Source organism: Drosophila albomicans, chromosome 2R, assembly GCF_009650485.2.
Source record: "Drosophila albomicans strain 15112-1751.03 chromosome 2R, ASM965048v2, whole genome shotgun sequence".
Lineage (NCBI taxonomy): Eukaryota > Metazoa > Arthropoda > Insecta > Diptera > Drosophilidae > Drosophila > Drosophila albomicans.
Window position 1 is genome coordinate 5,565,639 of NC_047631.2, and position 20,795 is coordinate 5,586,433.

A 20,795-nucleotide genomic window follows, 5' to 3' on the forward strand; every position below is an offset into this window, starting at 1 on the left:
AGATCGTCTCGGCTATTGATGCTGATCAAGAATATATATACTTTATAGGGTCGGAGATGCCTCCTTCTACCTGTTACATACATTTCCTGCCGGCACAAAGTTATAATACCCTTCTACCCTATGGGTAGCGGGTATAAAAACGCTATATATTCGTGCAAGTAAGTATCGAATCAAACACAGATTTGTAAATAAACTTACAATGCGATTTACTCATTTTATTTGCTGTTGATCTCTGCTTAGAGCAGGTTCATATTGGAGCTGAGATATTGAAAAGTTTAAAGTTCCGCAAGCAATATGATTAAGTCGTATATATTAATCGCAGCTGCCTGGTTTTTATATAAAGCTGTGTGTAGCACCGTTCTGCGTGAGTATTATTGCAATAAACAAAGAAGTTGGCAGATAAATTATTAAACTATTGTTTATAGCTAGTGATATTGTAAAATGCCACTTTGGAGATTCACCTTGTATTATAAAAAGCATTAATGATGTAATCAGAAGATACCCCAAAGGCATACCGGAGATTGGTCTGCCGCCATTGGATGCAACGGAAATGGAAGATGTTTCTATGTTGGATTCACCATACCGCGGTCCGATCTGGCTAACTTTTCACATGAGAGATAATGTTATCAAGGGCTTCAACAATGCAACAGTTACCCACATTGAGGGTTTTAATCGAGATCCAACAATAGAACCAATCATGATAAAAGCTCGCATTCCGCGACTTGTGCACGAAGCAACCTACGATATGCAAGGTCAGTTGCTAAAGCTGAAAGCAAATACAACCGGAAAACTGCAATCTGATTTTCAGAACATTCACTTTACGCTCAAGATCAAGATCATACTGGAATATCGCAACAATAAGCGATATCTTAAAGTGTATGAAATCGTACCCAAAGTCACTTTGGATCGGTGAGTTATTGATCAAAACAAAACATACATATGTTATATAAACACGTTTAATGATGGTATTCCAATTATAGATGGATTATTTGGATGAATGATTTGTATAAAGAAAATACCGACTTAACAATAGCTATAAATCGAGCATTCAATAAAAATTGGGTGGAATTTTGGAACGGTGTTGAGCCGGGACTACTGAAGGCATTTTCGGTGGCATTTACTGGTATTCTCAACAAGGTACTGGAGAATGTCGCCTATGACGATATGTTTCTACCCGATTTCAATAAATCGAATAGCTCAATTTAAAGTTAGTGAATCGATTTAATTCGAAACTTATAAGAAATTCATATAAATTGGAATACCGATATCAATTTTTATTGTTAACGATAAAGCATTAGGACTAGAAAAGTTGTAGTCCTTACATCTTGTGATTCCTGCTGCTTTTAATAAACTTAATCAAATTGAATTATGTTATCCACTAATCTAATAATAATCGATTTAATTAGCGCCTAATAAAAACATCACCAATCCTGCAATAGGCCAAGTTTACCAAGCAACACGTCAGTACTGACAGTAAATCGACGTGGCGTGCAAATCAACGTTGCATGCAATAGACACATTAGGCATTTGCAACTGTCGGCTAGAAGCATGGTAACGTCAGGAGCTTCCTTGGTAACCAAGTATTATAGCAGAGGGGAAATAACAATGGTCAAGCTGCAAAATCAACAAACTCCTTAGCAACGAGGTGCTGCCACGATCAGTTTGCCACCCGGTTGACTCAATGTTAACAATTTTTGTAGCAACTGCTTTCAGTCAGCTAACATTAGTCCAGGTGAGCAGTTGTGATACGGAAATAAAATAATAAAATAAGTAAAAATTCTTAAAGATGTGGCTAAACTTATAAGAGCTTTAATAAATTATGAAAAATGTTATGGAAAAATATTAAAGAAATGAAATTATAGTAGTAAATTATGCCAAACTTATTTAAAATATTTGCTAATTGTGTTTTTGTGCGGATAAAATAAATTAAATGAATCAATATTTTTTTCGAGTTACGTAAGAGTAGAAAAAAATTCATAATCTGAAGACATAATAAGTACCAAAAAGGCTTTAATAAGATTGAAAGTGTTTTATATAAGTTTTTTGATTGAAAATATTGATTAGCATTAGTTTGTATTGATTGATATATGTAGTTGTTACTGGTAACAAGGTCATTCGAACAGCAATACTCTCCTCGCCCACACATAGCAAACGAAAAAACGAAAACAACATCTGTGGTAGCAACACCACCAAACAAACCCAGGCCTCTTGATGGAGCAGCCTTCCACCAGCGCCGAGGCGGCCGCCGCCGCTGCTGGCGGTGGTCCGGATCCACGTCTGGAGCTGATGGGTTCGTTTGTTATTAAATCCCTCAAATTGAAACCTGAGAAATGGACACGTGTCATCACTGTGGAGGAGCACAAAGGGATTATCAAGGAGTTTTTGGATCGCAGCGTGCCTGTCGTTTTGATTATCATCCTAACGCCTGCTGCCCAACTTGTGCCGTCCACAACGTTCCCATTGTCGCAGCTAAAGAGCAAGGGTGTTTACTTTATTAAGAGGTATGCCAAGCCGGTGCCACGTGAGAATTGTGGCAATTTCATCATCTTTGGGGACCTGGCCACCCGCACAATTGATCAGCTCTCGGCACTCGTCGAGGAGGTGCTTGTGCCCCTGCTTTCCAATGAGGACAACTATAGAAGCTGGCCCATTATGGTGGCCCAGGATGTGCAGAAGCATGTGCACAGTTTGAAGAGCACCGTGCATCAGGTGAAGGGACAGGTGAGCGGCGAAACAATCTTGGCCATGCCTGTGGGCGTCGAGAAAATTGTTAAGGCCGCCAAGGAGTTGACCGAAACGCAGCATTGCCAGTTCGACTTGTACCTCAAGAGTGCCATTGAGGGCGTTGTCATTAAGTGGGCTACGCAGATACACGAGGTCATCAAGGAGAGTCCAACGAATGCCTTTGCCAATGGACAGAATCCAACGCCACACACGGGTGAGTGGGCAAAGGGTGGTTGGTGGGGTCACAGTTCATACAATAGGTAATAGGTTATAGAGTCTGCCACACAGGCATTTCATTATTTTGGTTATTTTTGGCACAGCTTTATTTATTATTTATTGATAAAATTCAAGTTTTGCAGTTGTCGTTTGTTTGACATATCCTAGCAACCGCTCGAATTTTGCATGTTTATGCCTATATGCGCACACATACATTTGTCCATATAATGGATGTGTATGAATTGAGCAAATTGTCTTCAAAAGTTGTTATTATTATCTGTCTTCGTGCATGCGAAAGCATTTCTTTTGTTACAACTTTTGTTGCTTGATTTTGTGACGGTTTGACATCTGCTCTAACTGAATTCAGTAGCATGTGCACAATGTTATACCGAAGCTATATAGTATAGGGATAATCAAAAGCAGCTGTAGCCATAAGTTATTGCGATTGTTATCATTTTGTCTTTAAAATGAACAACCCTAAAATACCAGTTAGGTTTTCACAGCAATAAAATTTAACTGATTTGAATACGAGGAAATCGAATGCGAAAAGTTTTGCAATCAATGCTTAAGCTGGTAGTCAAACTTTAAAAATACATGCATACGTATGTATGTATGTGACTATTGAGAAGACAATTCCTTTTTTGCTCACTACTTAAAGTGTTAGAAGCTATGCATCAAGCTCTGAAAATCATAGACCATGTGTATCGATTATACAAAGAGCCCTTCTATTCAATAACGTGAAAAATATAACATGCAATAAGCTGCAAGAAATTAATAATTTCTCAATGTTAGTGGCCAGCTAAATTGGCTCTTAATGAAGACTAAGAGTTATCGTCGACACTTGGATGATTAAGCGGACGAGACTTAACTATTTTAATCTGTAGTCATATCCAGAGGTTTAATATATTATTAGCATATTGTAATTGTACTGTAGTTAAGACTAATTTCAATAAGCTTATTTAGTGCTCACAAAATATATATTTTTACTATGATTCTCTTTCGCCAACTCCACTAAATAGTTAAATGTTTTTGCAATACTCAAATATGCTAATGAAATTATAAATTCAATTATTCAAACATCTTACTCAATTAATTAGATTTAATTTATTTAATTCATTCATTACTCATAATGCGTTTATCTGCTCGATTTCTCTCACAGAGTTTACATTTTGGAACAATCGACTGAAAAATCTATCCTTTATCTATGACCAATTGCGCAATGAACGTATACGAGCCATGGCCTTAATATTGGAGTACTCATTGAGTGCCTATCATCCGTGCTTTCAAACGCTCTTCAAAAACGTTGTTACGGGTGAGTGAAGCCAATTTAATGGCTGTGCAACATGCCATTGAATAAAGAAATGTACATACTATCTATGCCTTTTGCATGCCGACAAACTAACTGTGTTCTGGGGTTTTGATTGAACAATCGCACAGCACTTGCAGAGGCAAAGGATATAACACTATATTTGAACCCTTTGAAACGCCCCTTGCATCAACTGGAGGAAATTGATTTTTCCGAATTCAAGCCATTGCTCATACCCTTCATGCATACTGTCTGCACGCTTTGGGGCAACTCACGCTATTACTGTCAGTCGGCGAAGATAACAGTTCTATTGCAAGAGATATGCAACTTGATTATACATCAGGTAACTACTATATTATATTATATCCGTTTTTGTCTGAGAATCGATAATAAATCTGCTTATAATGCATCAGGCCAAGCGTTATTTGGATCCCTCGTCTATATTCCATAGCGATATCGATGAGGCCATGCAACGCCTCACACTCTCCATTCAAATACTAAAGTTCTTTAGGGAACTATTCGACTACTACAAGGAACGTTTGGCCGCATTTTTCACGGAACCCGAGGAGCGGCCACCGATTTTATGGACTTTTCATCCAAATTCAGTTTTCAAGCGCTTTAATGCATTCCTCGAGCGTTTAACAACGATTCAGTGGTATGAAAAGGCTTTGTTTTTGAATTTCTAAGATTGTCCATTATTATTCTACTCCCTAGGTTCTTCTTTACTGTGATTGAATTCCTGAAATTAGAGAAAGTCGAAATCGGTGGACTGCGTGGTCGACAGCTAAGCACACGCATCACGGATGTCTATGTAGAGTTTAATCAATACTTTACGGCATTTGCCTCAAAAAGCTATGATGTCTTGGATCCAGATGATCATGAATTCGACGAAGACTTTCGCGGCTTTCAAACGCGTATACTGGAGTTGGATATGAAATTGGCAGCCATACTGTGTCAGGCCTTCGACGATTGTCACAACTTAGAAAGTATTTTTAAAGTAAGTCATAGATATATCTTATTTAATATATCCTCCTTAACAAATCGCCTTAGTATTCTTAAAGTTATGTTTATTGTTTACTTTCTAAAGGCTTATATTAAATTTTCAAACTTAATTAGACGTATCAATCTTTTTGTCCCAATGAGACACATAAATAACTTTACGCCTTTATACTTTAGCCTCTGTACAACCAACTATTCTATGTAATAACTCATTCGAGTTGTCTGTACATACTATAATAGACCCTACTCTGTTTATGAATGATAGCTACAATTACTATCGTTAACTCTCCCTTATTAATCATCAATTTCGAAAAAAATTAAGCAAATAAATTACCGAAACTATTCTATAGGAATGCACCAATTTAAATTACAATTCTATTTCTCATTTTCAGCTTATCAGCATTGTGGGCAGTGTTCTTGATCGACCAAAGATCAAAGAAGAGTTCACACAGCGTTACGCAGAAATTGTACGCATGCTCGATGAGGAGCTGACAGTCTGCGAGAGCATATACGACAAGCAGATTCTACTGATCAGGGATGATGAATCTTTATACCCCAATTACAACTGTCCGCCTGTGGCAGCCTTTATACGCTGGTGCCATCAACTAGAGACGCGCATTACGGCACCAGTGAAGCACTTCAAGGCGCTGCAGCATGAGTAAGCTAATATAATATTAAATTTGTCGTTTACGAGTATTATAACTATACATTCATGTACAGCATAACCAAAACAGAGAAATCCCTGGAAATTATAGAGCGTTACGAGTGCCTCATTGCCAAGTTGGGCGTCTGTAAGACGCAGTTCTTTGACGAATGGTCAATGCAGTTGGCCGAGCAAATTGAGGAGGATCTCAAGAAGTCATTGATAGCTCGCGACCAGCACAGCAACTCGTTGATTCTCAACTTTAGTAGTACTTTATTCTCCATTCTGCGAGAGGTGCACTACATGCAGCAAATGAAAATCGATGGAATACCCGAGATAGCCATTGACTTTGCCGAAAAGAGCGATGTCTTGCGTTCGTATACATTGAACCTGGAGAAGACCATTGATTGGTATAACAGCATACAGGAGGGCAGTTCACCGGTGGAGCTCAGACTGATTGAACCGGAGATAAAAATGATTGATGATCTTGTTGAAATTGGTGTGGATCACCTTGTTTGGAATTCATCAGGTGCGCGCAAGAATTGAATTGATTGGGTATTGAATAAATATTTCTGTTCCTGTAGATATTATGAGCTATCTGGAGAAGTTGCGCAATCCTGTGGCTGCTCTACGCAATCGTATGAATCACACTCAGGAGAATCTACGCCAAATACGCAAAATAATGGAGGTTTGGGCCAAGCAGCCGCTTTTCGAGCGACGCGACTGTAAGAAAGATACTGTACTATCAATTGACGAAAGACCCGATCGCACTGCTAAGCGTTACTCGGAGATACAGGCAGCCTCTGTGGAGATTCATAAACTTCTCCAAGACAACATGCTGCAGTTCGACATGGAGCAAAAGCAAAACGATGCTGTCTGGCTGAGCTACATCGACTTTGTCGACAATATTGTCTATGAAAACATATTGCGTACAGTGGGAGTCAGTGTGGGATACCTAGCAGAGAATATGGATCCCGACAACAATTATGCACCGCTGTTTGAATCACGCCTGGAGCTGTTGGAGCCCAATTTGGTGTTTGTCCCTTCCCTGGAGCCAGACGATCCCATGGGCTTTAACAACATGCTGATCGAGCTTATGCGAGACATTATGAAGATGGGATCACTTGTCAAGCGATTGAAGCCGAATGAGAAACGCAATTATGTGGAACTTATTAAGGAAAATCAGGACATTATTGATATGCGACGCGAGATCCTCAATGGCGTTGACTTGGTCATGGAGGAGGCTTCGCGTTTCTGTCGACAGTTCGAACGCTACTCGTATCTGTGGTTAGACGATCGTGAAGAATGCATGGAATACTTTTTGGAATACGGTCGCATGTTGGATCCAGATGAAATTGAGCTAATACAAATGAATGATCCAGCTGCCCCTCCTCCCCCAGAGCCTTGCCAGCCAACCATCGAGGCATTTAGGGAGCAAATCGACAACTACGAGTCGCTGTTCACTGAGATTGAGGATATACCCTCGTTTCAAGTGTTCAGCTCATGGTTTCAAGTGGATGTACGTCCCTTTCGGCAAGCATTGCTCAACACCGTCTGCAAGTGGGGCAATATGTTCAAGGAGCATCTGGTGACAACTGTAACATCCAGCCTCATGAATCTCAGTCACTTTATACGCAAGGCCGACGAGGGTCTGTTGCAGACAGTAAAGGAAAAAGACTACGAGGGTCTGGTCAGCATTATGGCCTATTTGATGCAGGTGAAGGAGCGTGCTGCCAACACCGATGAGATGTTTGAACCCATGCAGGAAACCATTCAGCTGCTTAAGTATTACGACATGGACATACCTGAGGAAGTGAATGTGCTGCTGCAGGAGCTGCCTGAGCAGTGGGCCAACACTAAGAAGATTGCAACCACTGTTAAGCAACAGGTGTCTCCACTGCAAGCCACAGAGGTGGTCAGCATAAGGAACAAAATAACTCTCTTCGAAGCACATATCCAACTATTCCGCGAGGTCTTTAAGCAGTACGATTTCTTCCGGTTTGACTGCTTCAAGCCATATTTGTTAATGGATCGCATCAATGACGATATGTATCTGTGCGAGAGGGAAATGGGCGAGATTCAGAAGTCGGGCAGCCTCTTTGAAGTCAATATACCAGAGTTTAAGGTTCTCAAGCAATGTCGCAAGGAGCTGCGCATGCTCAAGGTATTTAGTGTAACATTTGAGCTCCTATATCTTCTTAGAGTATTTGTTTCATAGCAAACCTTTTGCATGTTTTATAATCAACCAACTAAATTCTTATTAAACATTACTGCATGCCACATGTGGAACTTAAAGCTTTTACTTTATAGCTAGCGTTAATATATTTTCCAATATTTACTAATCCTTCAATGATAAAGATAATAGATTCGTTTTACTAAACTAATCTCATACTTTTATGAACATCCTTTAATAATGACAGCAACTTTGGGATTACGTGAACATTGTGCAAACCAGCATCGAGGATTGGAAGACAACTCCATGGCGTAAAGTCGATGTTGAGAATATGGATATTGAATGCAAGAAATTTGCTAAGGATATCCGTCTATTGGATAAGGAAATGCGCACCTGGGATACATTTATCAACCTCGAGTCGACGGTGAAAAATATGTTAACCTCTCTCCGAGCTGTCGGTGAATTACAAAATCCGGCGATTCGGGAACGACACTGGAATCAACTTATGAACTCAACCAAGGTCTATTTATGTTTCTTTTACTGTTTGTACAGATTTCAAAAACGGACTATTTTATTAATTATTGTAATCCATTTGGCAATTGTAAATAATTCATGGAAATCTTTTAATCTTTACTTTCCTAGCACCTGAGCGTTCTTAATCCTAGCAACATGCTGAAAGAGATGCTCAATTGTATAGCAAAAACTTTTAAACTTTTTTTTTCTAACTTGATTTGTTAACAAACCACTATGTGAGGCCCATAGTAATACTAGTTGAGCCTCGACTGTACAGTTCTTGTAAATACCATTTCATTCCAGAGTCTGGCCGCCTTGCCAAAGGAAGTAACAGTAAGTGCTTCGCATGTTAAACCATAAATTAAAGTAGAATTTCCATGTAGTATGCATTCTTATATAGATAAACAGTATTGTAAAGAGATAATAACGTTCTCTGAAATTAACATCGGATTGCAGGTCAAATTCATAATGGATCACGAGACAACTTTGGCGGAACTATTGGGCTTGAACCTTCATGAATGTGAGGAGGAAGTAAAGAATATTGTGGATAAGGCTGTTAAGGAAATGTCAATGGAGAAAATATTGAGAGACCTAAACTCAACGTGGTCGGCAATGGAGTTCGATCATGAGCTGCATCCGCGCACTGGCTGCAAACTCCTTAAGGCATCGGAAGAACTCATAGAGACGCTTGAAGAGAACCAGGTTTGCCTACAAAATTTAATAACATCCAAGTACATCGCTCATTTCCTCGAAGAAGTTTCAACTTGGCAAAACAAATTGATGATTGCCGATCAAGTGATAACCGTATGGTTTGAGGTGCAACGCACTTGGACCCATCTTGAGAGTATCTTCATGAGTTCGGAAGACATACGCAAACAGCTCCCCGTCGATTCGGTTCGTTTCGATAACATCGATGCCGAATTCCGTGTACTCATGGATGAGATGTCCGTCTCATCGAATGTGGTGGCATCAACAAATCGATCAGGGCTAATCGAACGTTTGGAGCATTTGCAAAAGGAGCTTACGCTATGCGAAAAGGCACTGGCAGAGTACTTGGAAACAAAACGTTTGGCTTTTCCTCGTTTCTATTTTGTATCATCGGCCGACTTGCTCGATGTGCTCAGCAATGGCATTCAACCGGAAATGGTCACCAAGCATCTGACCAAGCTATTTGATTCGATAGCCCGTCTCAAATTCAATCGTGATGAGGCCAATGAGATAGAGACAGCTTCTGGAATGTACGCCAAAGATGGCGAATACGTTGAATTCAATGAACTGGCCAGCATTCGTGGTCCAGTTGAAGTCTGGCTAAATCGCATTCAAGCGGCGATGCGAGCCTCCCTGCGACACTATGTCACCGAAGCTGTCGTCGCTTATGAGGAAAAGCAACGTGAGCAATGGTTATTCGACTATCCTGCCCAGGTGTCGCTTTGCGGCTCACAGATCTGGTGGTCAACAGAGGTGAACATCGCCTTTAGCCGACTGGAGGAGGGCTATGACAATGCCATCAAGGACTATTACAAGAAACAAATCTCACAACTCAGTTTACTCATAACACTGCTGCTCGGCGAGCTGACCAAGGGGGATCGTCAGAAAATAATGACGATATGCACGATTGATGTGCACTCAAGAGATGTGGTCGCTAAGATGATTCAGGCCAAATTGGATTCAGGTTCGGCTTTTATGTGGCAATCGCAGCTGCGCCATCGATTCGATGATGTTGAGAAAGATTGCTTTGCCAATATTTGCGACGCTGAGTTCCAGTATTGTCACGAATACTTAGGCAATACCCCACGCCTGGTCATAACGCCGCTCACAGATCGCTGTTACATAACACTCACACAAAGCTTACACTTGGTCATGGGCGGCGGACCAGCTGGTCCTGCTGGCACTGGCAAAACGGAGACAACCAAGGATTTGGGTCGTGCCATAGGCATTATGGTTTACGTCTTCAACTGCTCTGAACAGATGGATTATCAATCCTGCGGTAACATCTACAAAGGCCTCGCACAAACGGGCGCCTGGGGCTGCTTCGATGAGTTCAATCGTATTACGGTTGAGGTGCTGTCCGTCGTGGCCGTACAGGTCAAGTCCGTCCAGGATGCAATTCGCGACAAAAAGGACAAGTTCAACTTTATGGGCGAGTTTATCACATGCGTGCCAACGGTCGGCATATTTATTACTATGAACCCGGGCTATGCCGGACGTACAGAGCTGCCGGAAAACTTGAAGGCACTCTTTCGACCCTGTGCCATGGTGGTGCCAGACTTTGAACTCATTTGCGAGATTATGCTCGTGGCCGAAGGCTTTCAAGATGCTCGCGTCCTGGCCCGCAAATTCATCACACTCTACACGCTCTGCAAGGAGCTGCTCTCTAAGCAAGATCACTACGATTGGGGCTTGCGTGCCATCAAGTCTGTGCTGGTGGTCGCCGGCTCGCTAAAGGTTAGTTCTCAAGCTAATATTAACTGTATAGGGCAGAAGTAAATTAATGATACTTGTAGCGCGGCGATCCTGGACGCCCTGAGGAGGAGGTATTGATGCGCGCATTGAGAGATTTTAACATACCAAAGATAATCACAGATGATATGCCAGTGTTCATGGGGCTCATCAGCGATCTATTTCCCGCTTTGGATGTGCCACGCAAACGTGATCAGGACTTTGAACGCACCGTAAAACAAGCTGCCTCCGATTTGCTACTACAACCGGAAGATAATTTCATATTGAAAGTAGTGCAACTGGAGGAACTGTTGGAGGTACGTCATTCTGTATTCATTGTTGGCAATGCTGGCACTGGTAAAACACAAGTGTGGAAGACGCTGCTGCGCACCTATCAGAACATTAAACGGAAGCCCATATTCAATGACTTGAATCCAAAAGCGGTGACCAATGATGAACTTTTCGGCATTATCAACCCGGCGACACGCGAGTGGAAGGACGGGCTGTTCTCAGTGCTGATGCGGGACCAGGCAAACATAACGGGTGATCAACCCAAGTGGATTGTGCTCGATGGCGATATCGATCCCATGTGGATCGAGAGCTTGAACACCGTAATGGATGATAACAAAGTTTTAACTTTGGCCAGCAATGAGCGCATTGCGTTGACACCTTCGATGCGTTTGCTCTTTGAGATCTCCAATCTGAGAACAGCGACACCGGCAACCGTATCCAGGGCTGGCATATTGTACATTAATCCACAGGACTTGGGTTGGAATCCGTAAGTAGCTTGGAATAATTATTCTTTTTTCCAAGATTTAATGCGTATAAAAACATTGCAACAAATTTGGTAGGTAATTGGTAAAAAAATATGATGCAATCACTTTAAATTTTGCAACAAATATATAATATATTTTGGTGTCAATTACAAACAATTATGTAAGAAGAAATAAAATGTTTAAGAAGGAGATTAAAATATTATGATCCTTCTTTTACTAATATGAATTTATGTTGTCAATTTGCAGCTATGTGACCAGTTGGGTTGAAACGCGAAAAATTCCAGCCGAAAAGTCCAATTTGGTCATGTTATTCGATAAGTACATACCGCCTTCATTGGAGACGATTCGCGTGCGTTTCAAAAAGATCACGCCTGTCGCTGAAATGGCCCACATACAAATGCTGTGCCATCTACTAAACTGTTTTCTAATCCCAGCGAACACGCCGGCCGATTGTCCAAAAGAATGGCACGAGCTGTACTTTGTTTTTGCTTGTATTTGGGCATTCGGTTCGGCCATGTTCCAGGATCAAGCCATTGATTATCGCGTGGAGTTCAGCAAATGGTGGGTAAATGAGTTCAAAACTGTTAAGTTTCCAGCAGGTAAGATTGCAAGTCATATTCGAAGCAAGTCCCATCACTTTAGCCATATCCAATTCATTTCGATTCCGAATGAAAAGGCGGCACAGTTTTCGATTACTTTTTGGATAGCGAGACAAAGACCTTCATGCCCTGGACGGAGAAGATACCCAAATTTGAGCTGGACTCGGATCTGCCATTGCAAGCTGTGCTCGTGCACACCTCCGAGTCAATTCGACTGCGATATTTCCTGGACCTGCTCATGGATAAGAAGCACCCGGTGATGCTAGTGGGCAATGCCGGTTGCGGCAAGACCGTACTGGTCAATGAGAAGCTTCAATCGCTTTCTGAGAATTACGCTGTCACCACAATACCATTCAATTTCTATACCACGTCCGAAATGTTGCAAAAGATACTCGAGAAACCGCTGGAAAAGAAAGCGGGCCGCAACTATGGACCGCCCGGCAACAAGACCTTGATCTACTTTGTTGACGACATCAATATGCCCGAGGTGGACTGCTATGGCACCGTTCAGCCGCACACTCTAATGCGCCAACATCTGGACTATGGTCATTGGTATGATCGCAACAAGTTGACACTCAAGGACATCCATAATTGTCAATATGTGGCCTGCATGAATCCTACCTCGGGCAGCTTTACCATCAATCCACGTCTGCAACGACACTTCTGTGTATTGGCCGTTAGTTTTCCAGGTGTTGACTCTATAACTGTTATGTATTCGGCAATATTGGCACAACACTTTGCCAATGCCGAGCAGAAGTTCACACCGATCGTCACACGAATGACACCTAATATTGTGGCAGCCACGATTGCGTTGCACAATAAATGCCTGCAGGTCTTTCTACCCACGGCCATTAAATCTCATTATATCTTCAATTTGCGCGACATCAGCAATGTTTTTCAAGTGTGTATAAATATTATTATTATCTTATTGAAATATATCTTAATGTTTGATTTGACAGGGTCTGCTATTCAGCTCGACGGAGTGCTTGACGGGCTCAACAGATCTTATACGTTTGTGGCAACATGAGACACAGCGTGTGTACTCGGATAAGCTAACTGATGATAAGGATATTGATAGCTTTACCAAAATGCAGCATGACATTGTCAAGAAGTCGTTCGAAGAAATTGACGAATCCGTTATATTCGACAAGCCGAATATTTACTGTCATTTCGCTGGAGGAATTGGTGATCCTAAGTACATGCCCATCAAGGGTTGGCCTGAGCTTCACAAACTCCTTCAGGAAGCAATGTCATCGTATAATGATCTAGTCGCTGCCATGAATCTGGTGTTATTCGAGGATGCGATGATGCATGTCTGCAGGTAGTAAAAACTCGGATTCCATTTAATACTTTCTATTTCATCGCTTGCGGTTTTCATTGCAGAATCAATCGCATATTAGAATCGCCGCGTGGCAGCGCTTTATTGGTTGGTGTTGGTGGCAGTGGCAAACAATCTCTAGCGCGCTTGGCAGCATTCATATCCAGCTTGGAGGTTGTGCAGATACAGCTCAAGAAAGGTTATGGTGTAAACGACTTGAAAGTGAGTACAATCAATATTAATACCCATTAACTCTTTGAGCTAGCTTCTAACTGATGTGATCCATGTACAACAGAACGAGTTCTCCGGTTTGTATCTGAAGGCCGGTCTCAAAAATGTTAGCATCATGTTCCTTATGACGGATGCACAGATACCGAGCGAGGATTTTCTTGTCTTAATCAACGATTTGTTAGCCACTGGCGAGATTCCAGATCTATTTCCGGACGACGAAATCGAGAACATAATCGCTGGCGTGCGTAATGAGGTCAAAGGTGCGGGACTGGTTGATACGCGAGAAAACTGCTGGAAATTCTTCATCGATCGTGTACGCAAGCAACTTAAGATAGTTCTGTGTTTTTCACCAGTGGGTTCAACATTGCGTGTTCGGTCGAGAAAATTCCCTGCCATCATCAATGCAACATCCATCAATTGGTTCCACGAATGGCCTCAGGAGGCACTCATATCGGTTGCCATGAACTTTTTGGCACAAAACAAAGTGTTGCCAGAGAATCACCGCGATTCTGTGGCCAAGTTCATGGCCTACGTGCACACGTCGGTCAACACGACGTCCAAGGTTTATTTACAGAATGAACGTCGTTACAACTACACCACACCCAAAAGTTATCTCGAACAGATCAATTTATATCTGAAGCTACTCAATCACAAACATGAAGATTTGCAGAGCAAAATCGAACGTCTGGAGAACGGTCTGGAAAAGCTGCGCTCAACGGCAGTGCAGGTAGCTGACTTGAAAGTCAAGCTAGCTGTCCAAGAGGTTGAGCTGAAGGAGAAGAACGATGCGGCCGATGCCTTGATCGAAATTGTGGGCATTGAAACGGAGAAAGTGCAAACGGAAAAAGCCGTGGCCGATGAGGAGGAAATGAAGGTTGCTTTGATAGCCGACGAAGTGAGCAAAAAACAGCGCGATTGCGAGGAAGATCTCTTGAAAGCAGAGCCAGCCCTAACAGCCGCCCAAGAGGCTTTAAACACTCTTAACAAGGCCAATTTGACAGAGCTCAAGAGCTTTGGATCACCACCTGGCGCGGTCACCAATGTTACTGCTGCTGTTATGGTGCTCCTAGCGCCTGGTGGCAAGCTACCCAAGGATCGCTCCTGGAAGGCAGCTAAAATTTCAATGGCCAAAGTAGACACATTCCTCGACGCGCTGATTAACTACGACAAGGAGAATATCCATCCCGAGATTATCAAAGCCATCCAACCCTATCTCAAGGATCCTGAGTTCGAACCAGAGTTTGTGCGCTCAAAGTCTGGCGCTGCGGCCGGACTATGTGCTTGGGTTATTAATATCATCAAGTTCTATGAAGTTTACTGCGATGTGGAGCCCAAGAGGAAGGCTCTTGCTGCAGCCAATGCCGAACTTGCTGCAGCTCAAGATAAACTTGCAGGCATCAAGCGCAAAGTTGCGGTATGTTCATTCGCCGAAAATAAATCTAGATGGTATTGTAAAATGTTACGTATTTTCTATATTCAGAGTCTAGAAGAGCAGCTCGCCAAGCTTACGGCGGACTTCGAAAAGGCCATTGCAGATAAACTTCGTTGTCAACAGGAGGCGGATGCAACACAGGCCACAATTGCCTTAGCCAATCGACTTGTTGGCGGCCTGGCCAGTGAGAATGTCCGGTGGGCTGAGGCAGTTAATAAGTAAGATAAACAAACAATAGTTAAGCAGAATTACTACATTTCTTTCCTCTATAGCTTCGTCAAGCAGGGCATTACATTACCCGGCGATATTCTACTCATAACCGCCTTCATTTCCTATGTCGGTTGTTTCACGAAGGGATTCCGCATTGATCTATTGCAAAAGATGTGGACACCCTTTCTTAAGAGCATTGATCCACCCATACCCACAACTGAAAATCTCGATCCACTCACCCTGCTCACAGATGATACGACCATCGCTATTTGGACTAACGAAGGACTACCCAGTGATCGCATGTCCATTGAGAATGCGACGATTCTATCCAATTCGGATCGTTGGCCACTGATGATTGATCCACAATTGCAGGGCGTGAAATGGATTAAGCAAAAGTATGGAGAGGACCTCAAGGTCATAAGATTGGGACAGCGTAACTACTTGGATATTATTGAGAAATCAATCAATACCGGCATCACAGTGTTGATAGAGAACATTGATGAGAACTTAGATCCTGTTTTGGACTCATTGCTCGGCCGAAATTTGATCAAGAAGGGCAAGTAAGTATCCCATTGAATATCCTTAATTTCAAACTAATGAATAATTTTTTTTTTTTAAATTACAGAGCTATTAAGATCGGAGACAAGGAGATTGAATATAACTCGACATTCCGTTTAATTCTGCACACAAAACTAGCTAATCCGCACTACAAACCAGAGATGCAAGCACAAACAACTCTGATCAATTTCACTGTCACTCGCGATGGCTTAGAGGATCAGCTGCTCGCAGAGGTCGTGAAGGCCGAACGTCCCGATCTGGAGGATCTGAAGGCCGAGTTAACCAAACAGCAAAACGATTTTAAGATAATGCTAAAAAAGCTGGAGGATGATTTGCTATCACGTCTATCTTCGGCGGGTGAGAATATTTTAGGTGACACGGCATTGGTGGAGAATCTGGAGACAACAAAGAGCACAGCCTCCGACATTGAGGAAAAAGTTGCCGAAGCGAAGATAACATCCAAGGAAATTGATAAGGCCCGTGAATACTATAGGCCAGCGGCGGCCAGAGCAAGTCTTTTGTACTTTATCCTTAACGAATTGAACACAATCAATCCGATCTATCAGTTCTCCCTGAAGGTATGTTAGAAATGGTCACATCAAAATAAAGCCATAACTAATCTACTTCGGCTTTCAGGCTTTTAGTGTAGTGTTCCAAAAGGCCATAGCCAAGGCTGAACCGGGCGAAACTTTGGATTTGCGTGTTTCAAATCTGATCGATTGCATAACGTATTCGGTCTTTCAGTATACTTCGCGTGGTCTTTTCGAATGCGACAAACTCATCTTCGCCTCGCAAATGACTTTTCAGGTAAGAGAAATCTTGAATACCAAACTATGAATTTGTATTAATGTCTTTTGTGTTGATTTGCAGATACTGCTAATGAACGAGGAGGTCTCATCTGCGGAACTGGACTTCCTACTCCGCTTCCCGATAAAACCACATGTGACAAGTCCTGTGGATTTCTTGAGTAATCAATCGTGGGGCGGAATTTGCAGTCTAGCGTCCAAAGATGAGTTTCGGAACTTGGATCGCGACATTGAGACTTCATCAAAACGCTGGAAGAAACTCGTGGAATCGGAGCTACCAGAAAAAGAGAAATTCCCACAGGAATGGAAGAACAAAACTGCATTACAACGTCTCTGCATGATAAGAGCCTTGAGACCCGATCGTATGACTTATGCATTAGCGTAAGTAATTCGCTATAAATTATGTTATAATTGAATGTATTGCTTAATTAAGTTTACCGACATTTAGTGACTTCATTGAGGAGAAACTGGGCTCTAAATATGTAGAAAATCGCGCTATGGAGTTTGCAAAATCCTATGAGGAAGCCAGTCCTTCAACACCTATTTTCTTTATACTGTCACCCGGTGTCAATCCCTTGAAAGATGTTGAAGCTTTGGGTAAACAAATGGGCTTTAGCTTGGACCTAGGAAACTTTCACAATGTATCCCTGGGTCAGGGTCAGGAGTCTATTGCCGAGGCAGCCATGGATACGGCGGCCAAAAATGGGCATTGGGTTGTATTGCAAAATATTCACTTGGTAAGAAAATGGCTGCCGGTTCTTGAAAAGAAATTGGAACATTATGCTGATGGTTCACATCCGGACTATCGCATGTTCCTAAGCGCCGAACCAGCCTCAACACCATCAGCTCACATAATACCACAGGTAACTATGCGAAACGATATCAATATTATTACAATATTATTAGATGTATTTAAATAGGGTATCTTGGAGTCATCTATTAAGATTACCAATGAACCGCCAACGGGCATGTTGGCCAATTTGCATAAAGCACTTGACAATTTCACACAGGAAACCCTTGAGATGTCCGGCAAGGAAGCCGAGTTCAAGGCCATACTCTTTTCCCTCTGTTATTTCCATGCTGTGGTCGCTGAGCGTCGTAAATTTGGTCCGCAAGGCTGGAACAAGATCTATCCCTTTAACGTGGGCGACTTGAATATCAGTGTATCGGTGCTGTACAACTATCTGGAGGCCAATGCGAAGGTACCATGGGAGGATTTGCGTTATCTCTTTGGCGAGATTATGTATGGCGGACACATAACTGATGATTGGGACAGACGCTTGTGCATCACTTACTTGGAGGAGTACATGCAGCCAGACTTGGTCGATGGTGAACTGTTCCTGGCACCCTCTTTTGCTGCGCCACCCAACACCGACTATCTGGGGTATCACACTTATGTGGATGAAATGATGCCAGCCGAGTCACCTTATTTATATGGTCTACATCCAAATGCGGAAGTTGGATTTCTAACAACTCGAGCGGAGAATATATTCCGCACCGTCTTCGAAATGCAGCCCCGAGATGCGGGTGCTGGGGGAGGCGCAACTGTTACCCGTGAGGATAAGGTTAAACAAATTGTTGATGAAATTATTGAGAAGCTGCCGGAAGAGTTCAACATGGTTGAGATAATGAACAAAGTGGAGGAACGTACTCCATACGTAATTGTGGCGTTTCAGGAATGCGAACGTATGAATTTTCTAACCAGCGAAATGAAGCGTAGCTTAAAAGAGCTCGATCTGGGCCTAAAAGGCGAATTGACCATAACCTCAGATATGGAGGTGCTGGAGAATTCATTATTTTTGGATCAAGTGCCGCCCATTTGGACGCAACGTGCCTATCCCTCGCTACTGGGGCTCAACAATTGGTTTATCGATTTGTGTTTGCGTTTGCGAGAGTTGGAAACTTGGTCTACCGATTTTGTGGTAAATTGCGCGAACAATACCATCAAAACCGGCATAATAAAAAAAAAATGTATTTTATTTATTGCAGCTGCCCTCTTGCGTTTGGCTGGCTGGTTTTTTTAACCCTCAATCTCTGCTAACGGCCATCATGCAGAGCACCGCCCGACGCAATGAGTTGCCGCTGGACAAGATGTGCCTGCAGTGTGACGTGACCAAGAAACAGAAGGAGGAATTTACGTAAGTGCCGACAACCAAACAGGCAAACAGACATCCAGACAGTCAGTTAGTCAGGCAGTCAACCAGTCAGCCAGTCAATCAGTCAACCAAGCCTCCAAAGCTACACACACCACATTAATACGCAATTTTAATTGACTTTTGCGCTGACCCTTTCAATACATATGTATTCGTACATATAAACATGTGTGCCTGTAGACGACTTTGACTGATTTACCGCGATGCCCGCACTGGCTGGCATTCCTATAGCGATACCCAAGAGGAGGTATTTCGAGAAGGCCATTCGACAGAGTTTGTATTAAAAAGAGAACAAGAAGGAACAAATGATCCTTGCCTAAGCTCCGCTTAGCTGCATCGTATTTAGCATTTAGCTTGAAACTAGCCAAGTGCTCATCACAGACAACCTAATTAGGTGCCTTTGTACACTCGACATACTTATCAAACACTCGCAGCTATGTACATAAATCAGAATGACTTGCATCAATACTTACAAGACAAAGATAGTGTAAAGATCGACCCATTCGATCCGCACGGAGATCGGACAACGGCTTCAAGCGCGTCTAATAATAGCCGCAATGCTATTCGATGAAAGCTAATTTTAAACTAGCAATTGAAGTGTTTTTGCTGTCTATAAATAGACATTATTAATAGCATGTAATTAACAATTGTCTATTTGCCGATTGTCTATACTTGAGTCTGGATTGTTTATTAAGTGGCGCCTGGTCTTGTTCTCGATCTCGCTCTCAATGCATCTATCTCTTTCGCTGAAAACATCGCACGATTGAATTTGGCGTCACTTCAAAGCTAACAATAACAATCACAAACTGAGACTCAGGTCCAGACAGACATGGATAACAATTAAAGATTATCAGATAAAAATGTATATTTTATAATTACAGCACGGCACCGCGGGACGGCTGCTGTGTTCATGGAATCTATATGGAGGGCGCCAGATGGGATATACAGCAGGGTATTATTATGGAATCACGTCTCAAAGAACTTTATCCATCAATGCCAGTGATCAATATTCGAGTGAGTTCAAAATGCAAATATTCCCCTCGTAGCGAATTCTAATCTAAATTCTAGATCAAACATTGAATTTGGAGCGGATCTATGGCGTCTAAAGATCGGCGCATGTTTGCATAAATCTTATCGATTTAACTGCCACGTTTCTATAGTACATTTTTGTATCTAATTTTACAGGCCATTACCCAAGACAAGCAGGACTTGAGGAATATGTACGAATGCCCCGTATATAAAACACGCACACGAGGTCCAACCTATGTCTGGACATTCAACCTAAAGACCAAAGACAAGCCAGGGAAATGGACCCTGGCGGGCGTTGCTCTGCTCTTACAAACCTAGGATTGCAGAAAATGCAATATTTTATTAATAATATTTTTAGTAGTATTAGAAAGATTTTCTTCATTCAAGTAACTCTTTGAGCAATTATGCTTATTATATTTCATTAACTTGGTAGAATTACAAATTCCACTATTTTCCTATTCTAAGCACTTTTTTTCCTAAATAAAATCACATTCTCTGTAGACTTGCCCTAGGCGCACTAGCATAAAAAACATAAAATGACTTTATTTTATTTACGGGGGGAATTAAAAAAAAAAACAAAAGTGTTTATTGTTTACACTCCAAGTGAAACGTGTAAAGTCCCAAGGAAATGCCATAAATCAACGGACCTTGTGTTATTAGTCAGTGAATA

At 42.0% G+C, this 20,795-nt stretch overlaps 2 protein-coding genes across 3 annotated transcripts; both read left to right on the top strand.

Annotated features, from left to right (window-relative positions):
* The first annotated feature begins 170 nt into the window (after window positions 1-170).
* On the top strand, window positions 171-1,797 carry LOC117574925 (uncharacterized). 2 transcript variants are annotated; one of them, XM_034258976.2, is made up of 4 exons: window positions 171-364; window positions 426-752; window positions 809-909; window positions 981-1,074. In XM_034258976.2, exons 1-3 carry the CDS (start codon window positions 295-297, stop codon window positions 859-861), a joined length of 450 nt encoding a protein of 149 aa, XP_034114867.2. In that variant the 5' UTR covers window positions 171-294; the 3' UTR covers window positions 862-909; window positions 981-1,074. The 2 variants fall into 2 exon arrangements, with proteins under 2 accessions (XP_034114867.2, XP_034114866.2); XM_034258975.2 differs by having other exon boundaries at window positions 181-364; window positions 426-909; window positions 981-1,797.
* On the top strand, window positions 1,722-20,642 carry LOC117574924 (dynein beta chain, ciliary). Its single transcript, XM_052007684.1, has 28 exons — window positions 1,722-1,732; window positions 2,149-2,938; window positions 4,100-4,252; window positions 4,378-4,589; window positions 4,660-4,901; window positions 4,961-5,243; window positions 5,638-5,903; window positions 5,966-6,417; window positions 6,473-8,052; window positions 8,309-8,581; window positions 8,878-8,907; window positions 9,031-11,019; window positions 11,079-11,791; window positions 12,036-12,388; window positions 12,466-13,289; window positions 13,348-13,709; window positions 13,772-13,928; window positions 14,002-15,351; window positions 15,418-15,587; window positions 15,642-16,139; window positions 16,205-16,715; window positions 16,774-16,944; window positions 17,008-17,324; window positions 17,392-17,806; window positions 17,864-18,865; window positions 18,933-19,081; window positions 19,978-20,110; window positions 20,282-20,642. The coding sequence occupies exons 2-28, from the start codon at window positions 2,212-2,214 to the stop codon at window positions 20,441-20,443; spliced, it is 13,494 nt and encodes a 4,497-aa protein (XP_051863644.1). The 5' UTR covers window positions 1,722-1,732; window positions 2,149-2,211; the 3' UTR covers window positions 20,444-20,642.
* Window positions 20,643-20,795: the final 153 nt, after the last annotated feature.